Source organism: Platalea leucorodia, assembly GCF_965183815.1.
Source record: "Platalea leucorodia genome assembly, chromosome: 21".
Lineage (NCBI taxonomy): Eukaryota > Metazoa > Chordata > Aves > Pelecaniformes > Threskiornithidae > Platalea > Platalea leucorodia.
The window spans coordinates 1,540,024-1,556,261 of NC_138843.1; the positions used below are offsets into that span (position 1 = coordinate 1,540,024).

Sequence of the window (16,238 nt, forward strand, 5' to 3'; positions counted from 1 at the left end):
GTGAAGGGAACCGCGTCCCGCCCCGGCGGCTCGGCGGGGCCCGGGGGGGTCGGGGCCCGGGGGCGGTCGGGGCCTGCCAGGCCGCGGGGCCTGCGGGGGCGGCCGGGGCCCCTCAGGGCGGGAGGCCCGGGGTGGGGGTGGGGGGGCGGCAGCTGCCGCACCCTGATGTCACGGTGCAGCCCTCCGCCGTGACGTCACCACCACGGCCCCGTTGCCATGGCGCCGGCAGCCCCCGTCGCCCTGGACACGCAGGGCAAGCGCAGATGCCCCCAGCCCTGACGTCACCGCCGCGGCGGGAGGAGGAAGTGACGCCACCGGCACGGACGCTCCGCCGCGAGGGCGGGGATTGCGCCGACCCCTCCAATAGAAAGAGCAATGGGGGGCGGAGCAATCGGCGGAGCGGGCGCTCCGATTGGCTGGAGCCTGTGTGTTTTGGCGGCGAAAGGAGGGCGTCCTGCGCGCGAGCGGGGCGCGCTGATTGGCCGCCGCGTTGCCGGGGGAGGGCGGCGCATGCGCAGAGGCGGGCGGGGCGGGCGGCCTGATATGGCGGGAGGGGGCGCGGCGCTGCCGTCCGCCCGGCCCCCGCGCACGGTAACTGCCCCGGGCCGCAGGGGAGGGCAGGGCGGCCTCGCACCGGCACCGGGGAGCGGGTGCCCCGTCCCCTCACGGTGGGGCTTGGCGGGGAGCGGGAAGGGACGGCCCGGCCCCTCAGCGCGGCGGGAGCCCCCCCCGGGGTTCGGCTCTTACCTCACGGCGGGGCCCGGTGGGCGGCGGGAGGAAGCCAGGGCAGGGGGAGGCGGCCGAGGCGGAGCTGTGGGAGCCTCGTAGTTGCCCTAAACCGCGCGGCAGCGGCGGGTTTTGTGTCCCTGCCCCGGGCCGGCCGGGTTGGTGCTTCAGGGCGGTGGTAACGTCCGCTTCTGACTCTCTTTCGGCGGCAGGACCGCGTTCCAGCGTGCCGAGGAGGCTTAGGTCTTCGGCTTTGTAAGTACGGGAAGATTTTTCTTGTTCTTGATGGGTCTTTCGTAAACCTTTCAAGTTTTTAAGAAACGGGAGAACTCTGTAGCTGGTTCACTCAGATTATAATTGTAAACCGCGTATAAAAATTGGCACAGCGTGGCGTAATTTGTAGGATGTGACGAGTGGCCTCCGTTATCAGGGTTTGGCAGTAGGGAGCTGCAGAACGTGCAGGCCCACAGCAGCGTTTTTATTATTTGTTTGTGACAGTATTTGCTGCACTTGCACGTTCAGTAAGACCTTGTGTTGCACAGCTGTAGAAAGATACGCTATTGGAGCTTAATTTTGGGGAATGCATGCAAAGTAATATTAGTCCAGTGATTTCAAAGGTAAAATGATACATAACTGTAGTAATATGTGTTCTATTTAAGTCCTGTATTTCTTTAAAAAAAAAAAAAAAGGAAGACAAAAGTGGGCCAAGCGTTGGGTAACTCTTTTATTCCCTTTTTCTTCAGAGCACACTGGAATTTTCCTTTTCTACGTAAAACACAGTCATGACGGATCCCGAGTATGTTCTTTGCATGTGGAAGAAGCGTTTATGGCCAGCAAAGGTAAAGCTGATGTACAAACGAGGAAACATTTGTGGCTATAACTTAGAAATGGATGAAGTGGAGCAGTAAGTAAGAGCTCCAAGTAAACACATATAGACTTTAAAAAAGAGCTCATCTGTAGAGATCCTGATATCGCAACCAGGCGCCTTGGAATATCAGTCTGTTCTGTGCTGCTCGTATTAAAAATGTTTTGATGTCAGATCTGTCCTACAGTCTCACAGACTTGGTCAAGGATTTTAAACGCGTGGTTTTTCTCTTGAATGTAGGTTTTGTGCAAAACTGGAGCGGCTGGGAAAACATCTGTTACTGGTGCAAAGGAGGCTTCTTTTAAAGTTGAAATACTTGGCTTGAAAGAACAGTTAAGTATCCTTGTTACTGTTGTATGCTTGCGCTCTTAGACATTAAAAAAGGAGTAATCCCTTTATCTGAAGATATCTGTGAAACGAGATCGCTGATTTACAGAAGGATTAGATGGCGAACCCAAAACCCGTGGCCTTTTCAGAGCTCGCCATGTACGTCATAAACAGCACGCTGTTAGCTCAGGCTTTCTTCATGTGTTTTTTTTTTCCTTAACTTCTGCGAACAAGTATGGGTTTGGGGGGAAAAAAGTATTGCCCGTTTATTGCCAGATGAAAGCAGTGTCATGCTGTCAGTAGTGCTTCATGCGGTGATGTTGTCAGTCAGCTTTGTTGTATTTTCAGGGTTCGTGTGAGCTGTGCAGATGCTGTGCCACTGAAGGAAGAATGTATAGAGAACATCGCCTCTAACTTAGGTGAGGAGATGTCAAAACGTTTGCTGCCGTGTATATATTCTCAATGTAAAATATACACAAAAACTCAACCCGGTGGACACTAGTTGTACATTTCACTTGTGTATGTATTGAGACGAGTTTTTGCATTTCTTTTCCCCTCTTTCCATTCCATCCATAAAGTTTGAAAATACGGTAAACATGGTCACAGCTACTTTTGCTCTTCCCTCGTGTAGCGCGTTGGAAGGAATGGTGAAGAAACTTGTGGGTACTTGCATCAAAATGAGGCGTTGGAAGCTTGCGCTTTGTGTGTCCCTATGTACCTTGCCTTAAGAATCACAGATGATTTAAGTGTTAAGTTGCATCTTAAACAGAAGATATACTATAAATAAAATTTCTTATTTCTTATATACAAAGAAAGCTTATTGCATTTATTGCATATTCTTCTTCATCAGATCAAGGGAGTAATTCGAGCGAGGCTGTGGAAGAACTGAAATACCGCTGTTCTCTTAAAATTGCCCTGGATATTTTGAATCAAAATGTCTCACCCAGACAGGTACCACCTGCAGAAGAAGGACCAAATACTCAGCTAGCCCAGGAGAACAATGCAGGATCTCTCTCATCTACCCCCTTACGCAGATGTCGATCGCTCCGTAAAGAAAAGTTGGAGCCTGAGACTTCCAAGAAGAAAAGAGAACAAAAAAATAACCCCAGCCTGAAGACTGATACAAAAAAACAAAACCAGAGAGTTTCCTCCATTTTGGAGGAGAGCGCTAAAGCACGTGAAAGTGGAACAAGCCCTTCCAAATGTGGCACTGCGGACTTGTATAATACATCAAACTCAGATAGTCAAAATTGCGAAATACCAGAATCAAAATCGCTACCAAGGCAGAAAAAAATCAAGCCCGGATTGCTGACAGAGTCCAAACCAGGAAATAAAGTCTGCCTTAAGCCAAAGGAGGAAAAAAGTAAGCAAGCAAGCAGAAGACGAAGAGGTGCAGGATCACCTGTGTCGTGTAGGAGTGATTCCCCCAAGGATCAAGCGCAGCCCCCTGCTGAGGAAGGGTCTCCTCCCTCTGCCCCCCGCACGTCTGACGCAGCGGTACCTGGCAGAAGGGCAAGCACCAGAAGCCAGCCTAGAAGGACGTTACTGGATTCCTCTTGCAAAAGTGCCTCGGATGACTTGGAAAAAAGCATCAGCAGTGAGAGCGAAAGTCTAGCGAAGCAATTAGGTGGAAGAAAAAAGCCAGAGAGTTTAAAACGGATTAATGGAGAAGAAGGGATGGGTGCGACCGTGTCCTCGTACAGAAAAAGGAAATGCAGGAATTGCCCTGAATCTTCGTCTGGGCCTTCCGACCGTGGGACGCTTTCTGATAGCTTCCCCTCTCAGCGTGAAGAGGAAGAAAACAAGAATGCTTCACAAGTGGTTCTGAATAAAGTAAAGCAGTTTCAGCTGCCTGACTTTGAGGAAGACGAAGGTGGGCATATCGCTTGGGGAAGGGGAAATTTCATCCCGTTTGATTGTCAAGTGCTATTACTCATCGTGGAATGTTGCAGGGCTTTTGTGAATATGGTTCTTGAATTGCTGAGTTTAATTCCTTTTGGTTTAAGCTTTGGAGCAGCAAAAAATGCCCTCACTTTAGTACTGGCTAACCGCTAGCGTGGCATTTAGGTTGTCTGGAGTTGCTTAGGGTTTTGCATTGAAAAACTGTACTTGGCAGGAATTCTTACCCTTCACTAGAGGCTAATTTCACACTTAGTTTCTTTTCTTTACTGCTGTCTGGTTAGCATTGAGATGAAATGATGTTCTGGAAAGGAACAGGCCAGTACAGAGTCCCGAAACCAGCCTGTTCTTGTTCCTTCCCCCTTTTCATCTTCTTTTCAGACGATTAGGCCTTTCCCTAGGCAGAGAACTGAGCGTGTATGGCGTGACAGCCCCTTGTGTTACGGTGACTCGTGCTGCTGTGGGGTCGCTTACGCAGTTCCGTGCTTCACCCGGTCTGAAGCTGATCCTTTTTTAATCCCTGTTCCACGCTCATGACCACTGGTGCTTGCTGCTCTTGGCAGGGCTGGAACCGTCTGACCTGTCTTCAAAGATAGTCTCCTCAGAGAGTCTCTCTCGCCTCTCAGCTCTGGTAGATGAAGAGGAGGAGGATGAAGAACTTCCCAGTATTTTATCACATCAAGGTGAGACATCAGCATACCCGTATGAGACTCCTTCAGCCGAGATCGGTGTGCTCTTGGAGGGTATGTGTGCTTCTAGTTTGCTGACAAGCTGCGATAATGAAACCTCGCCTTTTTAGAAGGTGAATCCAGCTTTGTTCAAGCTTGGAATAAAATCAGTTTCTTGGATGCCCCGGAAAGGCTTTTTGAAACAGAATGAAATGCAAATCAGTGTGAAATTGGGCAAGGGCCTCGGATGGAAATGTCCGAGTTCTTGTATTCTGAGCTCCCTGTGCTGCGTTCTGGGGGGCGGCGGGGGGTGCCCTGTCAGCTTAGCTGAAACCTGTAAAAGCACTGAAGCGAAACTCCTGAAAGGAGGCTGATAAGAGAGGGTGAGCAACTGTCTTTTCTTGTTTTTTTTTTAAAGAAAAATGACTTTATTTTTTATCATAGAACCACAATCAATTGAAGAAGGGATTTTGGTCTGGTGCAAATTGCGAAGGTATCCTTATTGGCCAGCAGTGGTAAGAACAGCTCGCTGCCTTCCTAGAGTGGTACTGCAGGGGTCTGATAAGGAGCAGCCTACCAAGTTCTCGAGTGTCTTTTGCCCTTCTTGACTTGTGTAGAGCTGGAAAGGTTAAAGATCTTCCACTAGAAGTGTTCCAAAGATAATAGAAGTAAATTTACATAGGACAAAAGCACATAAAAAAATAAATGTGGTTGATTCACGTATGTTTCTACTGGAGCAGAGGATTACTACCGAGCCTTTGTATCTTGTGTCGTGACTCAGGGCGGTTGTACCCAACTAACAAAAGAAAGAGAATGGGTCCTTGTGCACTAACACACGCTCCATTGGGGTAACTTGCTATTCTTGCCACTTTAAACTCCATTTTTCATATTTGTGTAACTTCCTTTAAGTGTGGGGTGTGCTGTATAATGTCAATGGAAAATGTTCCTGCTTTGTGAGGGTATTGGGATTTTAGGATGCTAATGAGACTTTATCCTTTCAACAGGTAAAAAACGTGAAGCGGAAGCACAGGAAGGCGTGTGTGCTGTTAATCGAAGGGAACACAAATGACAAGAAAAAAGGGTAAACGCGGATTCCGATCACGTTCTGAACTTTCGGTTTCTTTTACGCAGCGTCCTGTGCTCTTCCTGGTGCAGGGCAGTTGCGCTGTCAGTGAAAGCCGAGGTCGATCTCGGAGGGAGGGACCAAGGAAGGGGAGGATTTGCAGGCGTGGGCTACGCGCTTTGTCGCGGCAGGCTGGCATCCGTGCTAACAGCTGACGCTTCTGTGGGGGATAAAAAAGGGCTGGGGACCCCGCTAGCGGCTTTCGCATGTTGTGCCTGAACCTTCTGGAAACACGGGGCCTGCCTTTAGTTTTGTTTTAAAACCAGGTGCTTCTCATTGGTTAGGATTCCATAGTTTTAACTTCTTATGAGAACCCAAACTAGTAAAACCTGCATTCCTGAATTCCTTATGAAACCTAGTTTTCAGGGAGGTGTAGAATTGCAGTAAATAAATAGAGGTGCACCTCAACTGCCTCTTTTCCCTAACTGTTTCTTTCTTTCATCCAGTTTCTCAGTATCTCTTAAGAATCTGAAGCACTTTGATTGTGAAGAGAAGCAGGACCTCATAGTAAGTACTGCCAGTAGCAAGCGTATACATGTGCTGGAGAAAATAAAGTTGCGTACACAGTGTATAACTGACCCCAGGGGGAGGAGTGCGGTGCAGCTGACTGGGCTGGGTTTGTTCGCGGTTCTCTGTTCTCCCTCACTCTATCCAACAAAGTAATTAAACATAATTTGTGCTCCACAAAATGGAGAAGAATGCGGGAATGGGATCCCCTGACACCTTTTTCTGTCTCAGTGAGGCTGCTGCTAGGAACACCTGTGTGTGTGGCAGGCAGGCGGTTGCTTAGGGCTCTTACTGGGTTCCCACTTGTGGGTTTTCTGCGTGCACCGAAGCCGCGCTCGCGCTGCGTGGCAAAGCGATGGCAGAAGCGGAATTCCAGGAGAACGCAGGAAACTGCGAGTAACCTTTGATTCGTTATCGTTAGCCCTTTCTGTTCCTGGTTCGTGCCCTAGACCTAGAACCTTCGATAGGCCGCCCTTAGGACTGTAAATGGCTCTTGTTTTGTAGGAACGAGCCAAAGAAGATTATCGCCAGGAAATTGAGTGGTGCATTCGATTGATTTCTGACTATCGAATCAGAGTAGGTAAGCAGATGGGTCGGATGACGTCATCCATTCTGATATACGTCAGAATAAAGATAACACCAAAACCGTCAGCTTTGTTTCACAGGGTTAACTGAACTGATAAACTACCTGTGTTGGGCTTTTTAGGTTGTCATTCTTTTACGGGATCCTTCTTGGAATATTTTGCTGCCGATATCAGTAAGTGGATTCATTATCGTTTGTGTTCCGCTCTGAGCGGGTGAGTTGGGCTGTGGGGTTCACGCACGTGTGAGTGAGGCATCAGACCCAGCGAGGGGGTGCCGTTCGAGCTACTGCAGGCCATTATTGCGCTCTAAGGCTTTTCAGTCCCGCAACAAAAGTCAAATATTGATTGTGAGAGAGGATCAGGTAACCGGTTACTTCACCTTGGGGAGGGGTGGTTTCGGAGCTCCTTCAGTTTCAACTTCCTAATGGTTTTTTTTTTAAGACAAAATTAAGATTTTGTTGTTGGTTTTTTTTACCCTCATTGGTAGGAAAGGAAGAAAAATTTCTCTCTTATCAAGAAAGTCCCTTGTTTTATATTTGTATATACAAGTGTGTATGCAAGGAAGCCCCTTGTTCTGTATATTTCAGTATGAATGATTGTGGCTTTTCTTTCAGGCTACCCAGTTAGAAAGGAAGGCTATCAAGGTTCAGTCCAAATGACCTTTCCCAATGCGGCGGAGGAAGATGTCGAAGAGTCTTCATCAGAAACTTCACCTCAGAAGCCCTGCAAGAAACTTCTCCCTGACAGAACGAGAGCCGCTAGAGATAGAGCGAATAAGAAGATCGTGGAGTTTATAGTGAAGACGAAGGGGGCTGAAGAGCATCTCTTGGCTATCTTGAAAAGCAGGAAACAATCCCGCTGGCTGAAGGAGTTCCTGAATTCAAGTCAGTACGTGACCTGCGTTGAAACGTATTTAGAGGATGAAGAGCAATTAGACCTTGTAGTCAACTACCTGAAGGAAGTGTACCGTGAGATAGACACTAAAAACCTGCAGCAAATAAATGGAGATGGAATCAAATTTATTTCAGATGTCCTTTTGCCCGAAGTAAGTAAACATGAAACACGGAGAAAAGTAAACGTTGAAGTAAATGACGCTGCTGGTAGGTGGCTGGAGTTCGCTGGCTTGCGGAACGTTCCCGGGTGGCGTCTGAGCTGGGCGGAGAGGTCCCCGCCTGCCTGCCAGCTTGGGTCAGCTCAAAGGGCATAACGCCGCGCTTACTTTCTATGGGTATCTTGAGTGAAGAACGTTAAAATCGGGGCAGGAGGCTCTTAAGCCACGTTTGTGAGCTGGTACTCAGAGAACAAACGTATTTACGCTGCATGTTGGAGAACATAAAGCAAGCCCTGGTATGAATTGCTGCGTGCTTCCTGCGGGCGCTGCGGAGGCTGGCGGGGTTAGGGGTGGGGTGTGGACCCGTGTAACTCTAAACGCTGATTTTTAAGCCGTTAGCGCAGAATGGAGAAGCTTTAGGTAGCGCGATGTTTTTAAGGGCAGAGTGATTGCTTTCTGGTGCATTTTGATTACTTCTGAAACGAGCTCTGGGGTTTTTTAATTTGGCGAGTTACCTCCGGGGTTCTTTGTGTGTGTCGGGGGTGGTTTGCTTTTACAGTTAAACTTTTAGATACTTATTGTTCTTCCTAGGAACTTTCCTGGGAGAACATCAGTAACTTCTGTAGAAACAAAATTGCTACGAAGAATATCTTAATCTGGTTATAAAAACACTCTCCCGGGAATGTTAAAGGACAAGTCTGTATTATTTATTTAAGAACTTGAGGAACACAACAAGCAGTTTCCTCCGAGTTTCCTAAGGGATTGAGGAACCTTATTCCAAAAATGTGCTCAGCTGCTGAGACCGCTTCAAAGCACTGGTTGTAATTTAGTTTTTGTTTCACGAGTGTCAATGAACTAAATACTTTTCTAGGCCATCATTTATGCGATTTCTGCTGTGGATGACATAGATTACAAGAAGGCAGAGGAGAAATACATAAAGGGACCATCTGTGAGCAAAAGGTATCTTTTTATTTTTGGTTTTCTCTGAATTTTCCTTACTAGTTTACTGTTTATACGGAAAAATGTGAGCGTAAGGGCAGGATTGTTCAGTACCCTCCCTTCTGCAAGGCAAGCGTCCTCGTTGTCTAAGTAACAAACTGATTAAACGTGGGAAACGTTCTTGCTGAGTTACTGTAACACAGTGCAAGCTGTTCAATATGTTAAGATTATTTTTACTACAGACCTTCAATGTATTTCTTTTCAGGGAGAGAGAAATATTTGATGAAGAAATTCTAGAAAGAAAAAGGTGGAAGAGCAAACTGGCATCTGCAGACAGCGCCTGAACAGTGGTACAGACTTTCCCGTTATCCTGGCACTGAGCGAGTATCATGAAGTGGTTATTTGTATAAAATGTGTAATTCTTACTTTTTAAAAGCCGTGTGTATATCGCCAAGAGATGTAGTCATTATAATGCTGTGCTGCTGTCGGATACAGCTGCATCTTCGGTCCTTGCTCTCGATTCTGCGTACCGGAGCTGCACACTGCTTCCCCGGCTCTTGCCACCTTCCGCTGCCTGTAAGAGGCGACGGAAGCCGTGTCGGAACGCTGTGGGCGTGCGGCCGCCTCGGTCTTCACCCCTGCAGCCCACTTAACCCAGAACTTGCAAAGACCGCAAGTGTTTTGCAGAACTTGAGATAACACTAACTTTTGTATGAATTCTTTTGGCCGGATGCCTGGCGAAGGGCGGGCCGTCGTCCTCGGAAAGCCACGCGCTGGTGAATTCTGTAGCCGCGTGTTGCCCGATGGCTGCCCTGCCGCTGGGTGCGCGCCGGTGCCCCGCCTGAAACCCTTTCCAGCGGGCTGGCTCTTCTTGCTTTGCGTGTCTCTCGAAGCGTGGGAAATAAAGTTGGTACCTGGTGATGCAATCTGAACGGCAAAGGCGGTGGTTTTGTTGGTGGGACAGCTGTCGGCCGCAGCGGGAGAGGAATCCAGTGTTTGCTTAAGGAGCAAAACGCATTCGCTTTTTCCATTTAAAAGTGAAACCATTTTGAATGCTGTTTTAATGGGGTTTTTTGAGGCCATGATTTTAGGAATGCTTTTAATTGTCTTTCTCTGATTTAAATATCAAATTTAATCACGCGCAGTTCCCTCCCCCAGCGTTTGCTAAGGCTGCAGCCTGTTGCAAATCCGCTTTGACAGGCTCACGGTCGTACCGACAGCTATTCCCCGGGAAAAGCCCGACGATGGTATTTTTCTAATTGTAATGAGAATGGGATCTACTCGCCTGTCCAGTAGAAACCAAGATGACTTGAAATTAAGGAAGAAGTTTAAGTGTAAATGGGGATGCAGCTGTGTATTCTGGCTGTGGTAATTGTCCCAATGTGTTTTATTGCACTTGTGGTGACTCTGTACTCTACCATCGGTTTCAACGTGCGTTTGGAGTCCTTGTTCACGTTGCGAAGGGCCGTGCGCAGGCACACGATGGGTACGTACTGGCCTAGTCTTTATTTTTCATTAAAAACCCATACTGCCTTTTCTGGGATGGTGCTGTTAGGATCCGCCCCACGGAAGCGGAACTCCCCAGTCGCCTTGCCTTTATCTCCGTCCTTACTTTTCCTGCCTTTCGCCTGATGCTGCCTTCGTTTGATTCAACACGGACAAGTTATTGCATCCTCCTGCCCCAGGGCGACGGAGGGTGCATGGGGCTGGAGCACCCTCCCATGTTTGCGCCTCTCAACCCCCTTCCCGCTTGGGAAGCGGGTGTTGGAGGTTGCGCGGTGCTGTTCCTACCCCCAGAGCCAGTTCGGTCTTGCGCTGCACGGAATCGTGGTCTGAAATCGGTTAAAGCCGGGTGAGGGGAATCAGCAGAGGCTTGAACGTGCTCGTTTAGTTCGAACACCGGTTGTAAGCTGTGGTCTTTGCTGCGCACTTCCACACCGATTTGATATCGGGCAAAGATTAGTTTTGTGTATCAGATAAAACCGCAGCGTTGGCGGCACCTCCTTTCGCCTGACGCCTCCCGCCCCTGCTGCTGTTGATTTTAGGATATTAAAAAGCAAAGGGGTGCGGAGCGGGGCTCGGGGAGGGGGCGACGCGTTCGCCGGCGGCTGTGGCGCCGGGAGGTTTTGCAGCCCCGGGAAAAGAAGCGGCTGCCGAAACCCGGGATCGAACCAGGGACCTTTAGATCTTCAGTCTAACGCTCTCCCAGCTGAGCTATTTCGGCTGCGCGGCAGAGCCCGCCCCCCCCCCTCCCGTGACCCCCGGGGGGGCCGAGAGCGGCGGGGGCGGCGCGGCGGGGTACGGCGGGACACGCGGCGGGATGCGGAGGGATACGGCGGGACACGCGGCGGGATGCGGCGGGATACAGCGGGACGGGGCGGGGGGCGCGGCGCGGCCGGTACCGGCTCGGTCCCGCTGCCCACAGCGGCGGGCGCGGCGGCGGCGCTGGCAGCGCGGTCTCTGTGGCGCAATCGGTTAGCGCGTTCGGCTGTTAACCGAAAGGTTGGTGGTTCGAGCCCACCCAGGGACGGCCGATTCATTTTCCTGCGCCGCCGCTCCCCACCCGCCGGGGCCCCGCGGCACCGGGACGCGCTCGCCGCCGCCGTCCCCCCCCCCGTTACCCGTTTTACCGCGGGCCGGGCCCGGGCCCGGCGGGCGGCCCCGGAACCCGCCGCGCCGCCCCGCGTTCCCCGCCGGAGCGCTGAGGCCGCGCACCGGGCCCGCGCCGGGCCGCTTAGCGGGTGCACCGCGCCCAGAGGTTGCCTGAAGGGCTGCGGGCGAGATGGCGGCGCTGGGCTGTGAGCGGGGCCGGGGGGAGGCCGCCGCCCTCTGCCGAGGGGCTGAGCCGGGAGGGGGGCCTGAGGGGGGCCGGGGGCTCCGGGGCTCTGAGAGGGAACCGGGCCGGGGGCTCCGGGGCCCTGAGAGGGAACCGGGCCGGGCTGGGAGCTCCGGGACTCTGACAGGGAATAGGGCTGAGGGCTCCGGGGCTCTGAAGGGGGACTGGGCCGGGCCCAGGGCCCTGAGGGGGGACTGGGCCGGGCCGGGGGCTCCGGGGCCCTGAGAGGGAACCGGGCCGGGCCGGGGGCTCCGGGACGAGGCAGGGACCGCAGCTCTCCTCGGGGCTGGCTCTCATCAGTGGGGCTGAGGGCCCCGGGGAGCGGACGGGGGCCGTGGGGCGTCCCTGTCCCCTCCGGGGCAGCCCAGGGCTCGTCTCCGGGGCGCGGGTCCCATGCTGGGCTCTCTGCCGAGTTCGGGCTGTTCCCTTTCCCCGCGGTGGCGGCCCCCGGCCGCAGCTGAGCTCTCCCGTCCTCTCGTTGCAGGTCTTCGCCTCCCCGGGCGCGGCGTGCTGGCCTGGCGGTGAGGGCCGGGGCCGGAGGGCGCGGGGGGAGCCGGGGCGATGGCAGCCCTGGGCCGGGGAGCCCCGAGGGGGCTGTGCCGGGGCGGGTGGGAGGGCGGCTGTTCCGTGGGGTTCTCTGCTCCGGCTGGGTTTGATCGGAGCACTTGATTTCTTGTGTCTGGGGCCGCTCTGCCTCCCGCGGGGAGGGCAGCGGTGCGAGCTCCTGCGGCCGAGGCCGGGGAGCAGCACGGGCGGAGGGGGTGCACGACCGCGTCACACGGAGGTGCAGTGGCTTTTCTCTTCTCCCAGGCCGGGTGTGGTGACATCTGTTCACACTCAGCTGCTCCATCAGACGCCAACAGCCGACCGTGCCGACAGGTAACGCCGGCGCTTCGGGGCAGGTTCCTCGGCTGTGCCCTCCCTCCCGCGGGTGGGGGTCCCAGGGGGTACAGGGGAAGAAGCTTTCTGTTTGCCATAGCTCTGTCCGCGTACGCATGACAATCTTCTCCTTGCCTCGCTTCTTAAAAACCGGGATTAACTGGCAGGCAGCTGTCAGTCTGTGAGCCCTGGAGATGAGCCTGCCAGGCACCCTCCGTAATTTGGGTCCAGCAAACAGAGGGGCTCTGCCTGAGCAACAAACTCCGCAGATCTCCCCGCAGTGGGGAGAAAAATCCCTGTTACGGACACAGTCTGCAGCAGCAGCAGAGGGTGTGAGATTGTCCCAAAGCAATGGACAAGGGGCTGGAGCACAAGGCTGGGGAGGAGCGGCTGGGGGAGCTGGGGGGGCTCAGCCTGGAGAAGAGGAGGCTGAGGGGAGCCCTCATCGCTCTCTGCAACGGCTGAAAGGAGGCTGGAGCCGGGGAGGTCGGTCTCTGCTCCCCAGGAACAAGCGATGGGACGAGAGGGAACGGCCTCAAGCTGCGCCAGGGCAGGGTTGGGTTGGGTATTGGGAAAAACTCCTTCCCCCAAAGGGCTGCCAGGCCCTGGCCCAGGCTGCCCAGGGCAGGGGCTGAGTCCCCACCCCTGGGGGGATGTAAAAGCCGGGGAGATGTGGTGCCTGGGGACGTGGGTTAGTGGTGGCCTTGGCAGCGCTGGGTTAGCGGTTGGACTCGAGGATCTTAAAGGTCCTTTCCAACCCAAACGATTCTGTGATTCTATGCATGCGCCATGGATTCTTTATGGGATCACAGCTCCTTGAGGCTAATGATTGTGTTCTGCAGTTACACTTAATAATTGGAGACTGATACTACTGCGCCGTTTGTCTTCAGCTCTGTCCAAGTCCAGCAAAAGAGCTCAGCTGTTGTCCAGAAAAAATCCTACGTCCCCGCTAGCAAGGGCGAATACATCGTCACCAAACTCGATGACCTGATCAACTGGGCGCGAAGGGTGAGTCGCTGACGCGGCCGTGCTCGCTAGGGAGAAATGGTATCAAATGCTTCGAGGTGCTGGCGGGAAATGGATTTGAGCCATCTCCTCCTCGGGACAAAAATAGGCTCAAAATTCTCCGCGGGGGAATAGCCGCGGTTCTTGGCCAGAGGGTGACGTTTGGGGTTCTGTGTCGGACTGGGGGAGAGGCGTAACGTGAGGGTGGTGCGAAGCAGCGCCGGCTGCCGGTCTGCGCCGAGCTCTCCTTCAGAACAAGCAAGAGGCGCTTTCTGGTTGTACGTGGTCCTCGTAACGAGCTCTGTGCCGCGGAGGCGGCCGCGCAAGCGATGCTGCCCCGAACCCAGCGCGCTCTGCCTCCGCTGAGTTTTGCCTTCTGTCACCGCTGCCCTCGTGCAGGGCTTCTGAGGCGGCCGCTTTAGCAGCGTGAGATGGAAAGGGGAGCGTCTACGGCTTTGAGCACCTTCAGCGTCTCCGAGGCTGCAAACGCGCAGATCTCCGCGCGCCTGTTTCCCCGGAGCCGCGGGTTTTGCTCTCCTGCGTAATGGCAAACACCGTTTTCGTTTGCGATGCTCTGACCGAACAGACCTTGAAACTTTCCTTGCTCTGGTTCCTTTTCTGTCTGGTCAGCTCTTGTTCTTTGGGTCACCCCCCCGGGGTCTCGGCCCCCGCTTTCCGCGTTCTTACCCGTAACCTGCCTCTCTCCCGCCGCAGAGCTCCTTATGGCCGATGACGTTTGGCCTGGCATGCTGCGCCGTGGAGATGATGCACATGGCGGCTCCGCGCTACGACATGGACCGCTTTGGGGTGGTGTTTCGAGCCAGTCCCCGGCAAGCTGATGTCATGATTGTGGCCGGCACCCTGACAAACAAAATGGCTCCGGCTCTTCGAAAGGTACAGGCGGCGGCGGCTGCCTCGAGCGCGGCTGCGCGCGCTGGACGCGCGTGGGAGGCGGTCTGAAACGTCTGTGCTCTGCAGGTCTACGACCAGATGCCGGAGCCGCGCTACGTGGTCTCCATGGGGAGGTGAGTGCCGGGACACCCTCATCGCCTCGTGCCGCGTGGGAGAAATCCGGTCTCTCTGCTGGAGCGGGGGGAGGGAGGGAGGGGAACCCGTTTCTCATTTGTGTTTCCGACCCCTTGAATTGTATAAAGAGGCCTTGTTGCAAGTGAAACCTAAAGGCCCTGTGGTTAGGGTGAGGAGAACGATGTCAAGTCGCCGCGGACTGCGGAGTCTTCCCAGTGAGAGCCTCTGGGGGTTTCGCAGCTGCCAGAGCCCGGGGACTTTACACATCCAGAATCTCGGGCTTTGCATTTAGCCGAAAGCTTTCAAAATGCTTCAGCTGCGCGGCGTGAAATCTGGCGCGGTGGAACTGACGACGCGTTCCTCTCCCGGAGCTGCTGGGGCCGAGGGCGGCCGTTTCACCGGGGCCTGGAGGGGACAGGCCCAGTTCTAGAAACGCTCGGTGCAGGTGTGGCAAAATAGAGAAGCTTTTGCGGTAGAGGGGAAGGAGCCTCCGGGCGTCCGCTTTGGAAGAGCGATGGAAGCGGTTGGGTTTGCGGGGGCACAGCCTGGGAGCGCAGCCTCCGCCGTCCAGCCAGCGCTCGTGAGGAGGCTGCGCGGCCGCGGCGTGAGCCGCCCCCTCCTGTAAAACCTGTCAGGGGGCTCCGCGCCCCGCGGCCGAGCTTCCCCTTCCCCTTCGCCTCCTCGCCTTCCCCGCGGGCGGCCGAGCCGCGTTTGGCAACGCGCCGAAACCCGCCCGTCTCTCGCAGCTGTGCCAACGGCGGGGGTTACTACCACTACTCCTACTCCGTGGTGAGGGGCTGCGACCGCATCGTGCCGGTGGACATCTACGTGCCAGGTGAGGACGGGCACCCTGGGGTCCTGCCGACGCCGCTGGCCGTTCCCGCCGCGCAGGGTGCGGGCGGCAGCGCAGCCGGCCACGCGCGCTCCTGCGAGATGCCCCCTTGCCGAAACGCAGAGCGTTGCTACGTTTCCTAACGGCCTTTCCAAAAAGCGCCATCGCTTTACCTGCTTTGAGCTAAAGCAGCCCCCGTGCTTTTGTGCACTCTGCGGCCCCCGACGTGCACGAAGCGAGGGGAATCCCAGCCCGCTTTGGGGCAAAGCCCCGTTCTGCCGGCCACGTTTCGGCGCAGGTAGCAGCCCCGCGGGCTTCCTTTTTCTCTCTCTCAGGTTGCCCGCCCACTGCTGAAGCTTTGCTCTATGGGATCCTGCAGCTTCAGAAGAAAATCAAACGGGAGAAGAAGATTCAGATCTGGTACAGGAAATAAGCTGTTGTTTGTGACGGCCCAGCACCGCCCGCCCGGGGCACCCGCTTGCACTCGTACGCACAATAAGTCTCTGTCCTCACGAGCCTTCCAATAAACCTCTGCCGGGTTAAGACGCCCTTCTGTCTTTAATACATCCCTCTTGTCTCGAGGGCTTTAACGCGTTTAAAAACGGAATTAAAAAGCGGGAGTTGGAACGCGGTGGCGCTCCGTGCGGCGTTGCCTGGTCTGGGCAGCCTGTGAGGGCAGGAGACCGTTTGGAGTTGCCTGTCGCGACACCAATGCCTTGTCGCGGGCGAGGGGCTTTGCTCTCCGGCTTTGGTAGGAAGCTTTGGGACCGACGCGCGTCCAGGTGAGCCCCGAGCTCCCCCGAGCTCGCCTCTCACTCGCCACCGGCTTTTTGTTTAGAATTCCTACAAAGGATCTAATAAATCCTTTATATCTGTGCGCACAGCAGCCCCAAATCAATTCTAGTTCTGTAATGCAAGTAAAATATTAATGTTTAAAAGCAGAATATGACTAACAAAAACGCAAGCCGCAG

General features: G+C 54.2%; 2 protein-coding genes across 4 annotated transcripts; both read left to right on the top strand.

The window, feature by feature from the left end:
- The first annotated feature begins 527 nt into the window (after nucleotides 1-527).
- On the top strand, nucleotides 528-9,650 carry PWWP3A (PWWP domain containing 3A, DNA repair factor). 2 transcript variants are annotated; one of them, XM_082331101.1, is made up of 15 exons: nucleotides 528-591; nucleotides 939-981; nucleotides 1,470-1,565; nucleotides 1,832-1,923; nucleotides 2,267-2,337; nucleotides 2,769-3,791; nucleotides 4,381-4,500; nucleotides 4,930-5,000; nucleotides 5,490-5,566; nucleotides 6,055-6,115; nucleotides 6,620-6,695; nucleotides 6,822-6,872; nucleotides 7,314-7,744; nucleotides 8,622-8,710; nucleotides 8,955-9,650. In XM_082331101.1, exons 3-15 carry the CDS (start codon nucleotides 1,509-1,511, stop codon nucleotides 9,031-9,033), a joined length of 2,298 nt encoding a protein of 765 aa, XP_082187227.1. In that variant the 5' UTR covers nucleotides 528-591; nucleotides 939-981; nucleotides 1,470-1,508; the 3' UTR covers nucleotides 9,034-9,650. The 2 variants fall into 2 exon arrangements, with proteins under 2 accessions (XP_082187227.1, XP_082187226.1); XM_082331100.1 differs by lacking the exon at nucleotides 528-591 and having other exon boundaries at nucleotides 598-981.
- Nucleotides 9,651-11,400: 1,750 nt separating this feature from the next.
- On the top strand, nucleotides 11,401-15,816 carry NDUFS7 (NADH:ubiquinone oxidoreductase core subunit S7). 2 transcript variants are annotated; one of them, XM_082330978.1, is made up of 8 exons: nucleotides 11,401-11,487; nucleotides 12,010-12,046; nucleotides 12,336-12,404; nucleotides 13,295-13,412; nucleotides 14,124-14,303; nucleotides 14,388-14,434; nucleotides 15,182-15,270; nucleotides 15,603-15,816. In XM_082330978.1, exons 1-8 carry the CDS (start codon nucleotides 11,472-11,474, stop codon nucleotides 15,698-15,700), a joined length of 654 nt encoding a protein of 217 aa, XP_082187104.1. In that variant the 5' UTR covers nucleotides 11,401-11,471; the 3' UTR covers nucleotides 15,701-15,816. The 2 variants fall into 2 exon arrangements, with proteins under 2 accessions (XP_082187104.1, XP_082187103.1); XM_082330977.1 differs by lacking the exon at nucleotides 11,401-11,487 and having other exon boundaries at nucleotides 11,572-12,046.
- The last annotated feature ends 422 nt before the right edge of the window (nucleotides 15,817-16,238 follow it).

What these genes read in the sequence shown, in the direction of transcription:
- PWWP3A (XM_082331101.1), top strand. Translation starts at nt 1,509, where the DNA reads ATGACGGATCCCGAGTATGTTCTTTGCATGTGGAAGAAGCGTTTATGG. An exon ending in ATACTTGGCTTGAAAGAACA is followed by an intron (nt 1,924 to 2,266) that starts GTTAAGTATCCT and finishes TTGTATTTTCAG; the next exon opens with GGTTCGTGTGAGCTGTGCAG. An exon ending in CAGTATTTTATCACATCAAG is followed by an intron (nt 4,501 to 4,929) that starts GTGAGACATCAG and finishes TTTTTATCATAG; the next exon opens with AACCACAATCAATTGAAGAA.
- NDUFS7 (XM_082330977.1), top strand. Translation starts at nt 11,919, where the DNA reads ATGCTGGGCTCTCTGCCGAGTTCGGGCTGTTCCCTTTCCCCGCGGTGG. An exon ending in ACAGCCGACCGTGCCGACAG is followed by an intron (nt 12,405 to 13,294) that starts GTAACGCCGGCG and finishes GTTTGTCTTCAG; the next exon opens with CTCTGTCCAAGTCCAGCAAA. An exon ending in TACGTGGTCTCCATGGGGAG is followed by an intron (nt 14,435 to 15,181) that starts GTGAGTGCCGGG and finishes CGTCTCTCGCAG; the next exon opens with CTGTGCCAACGGCGGGGGTT.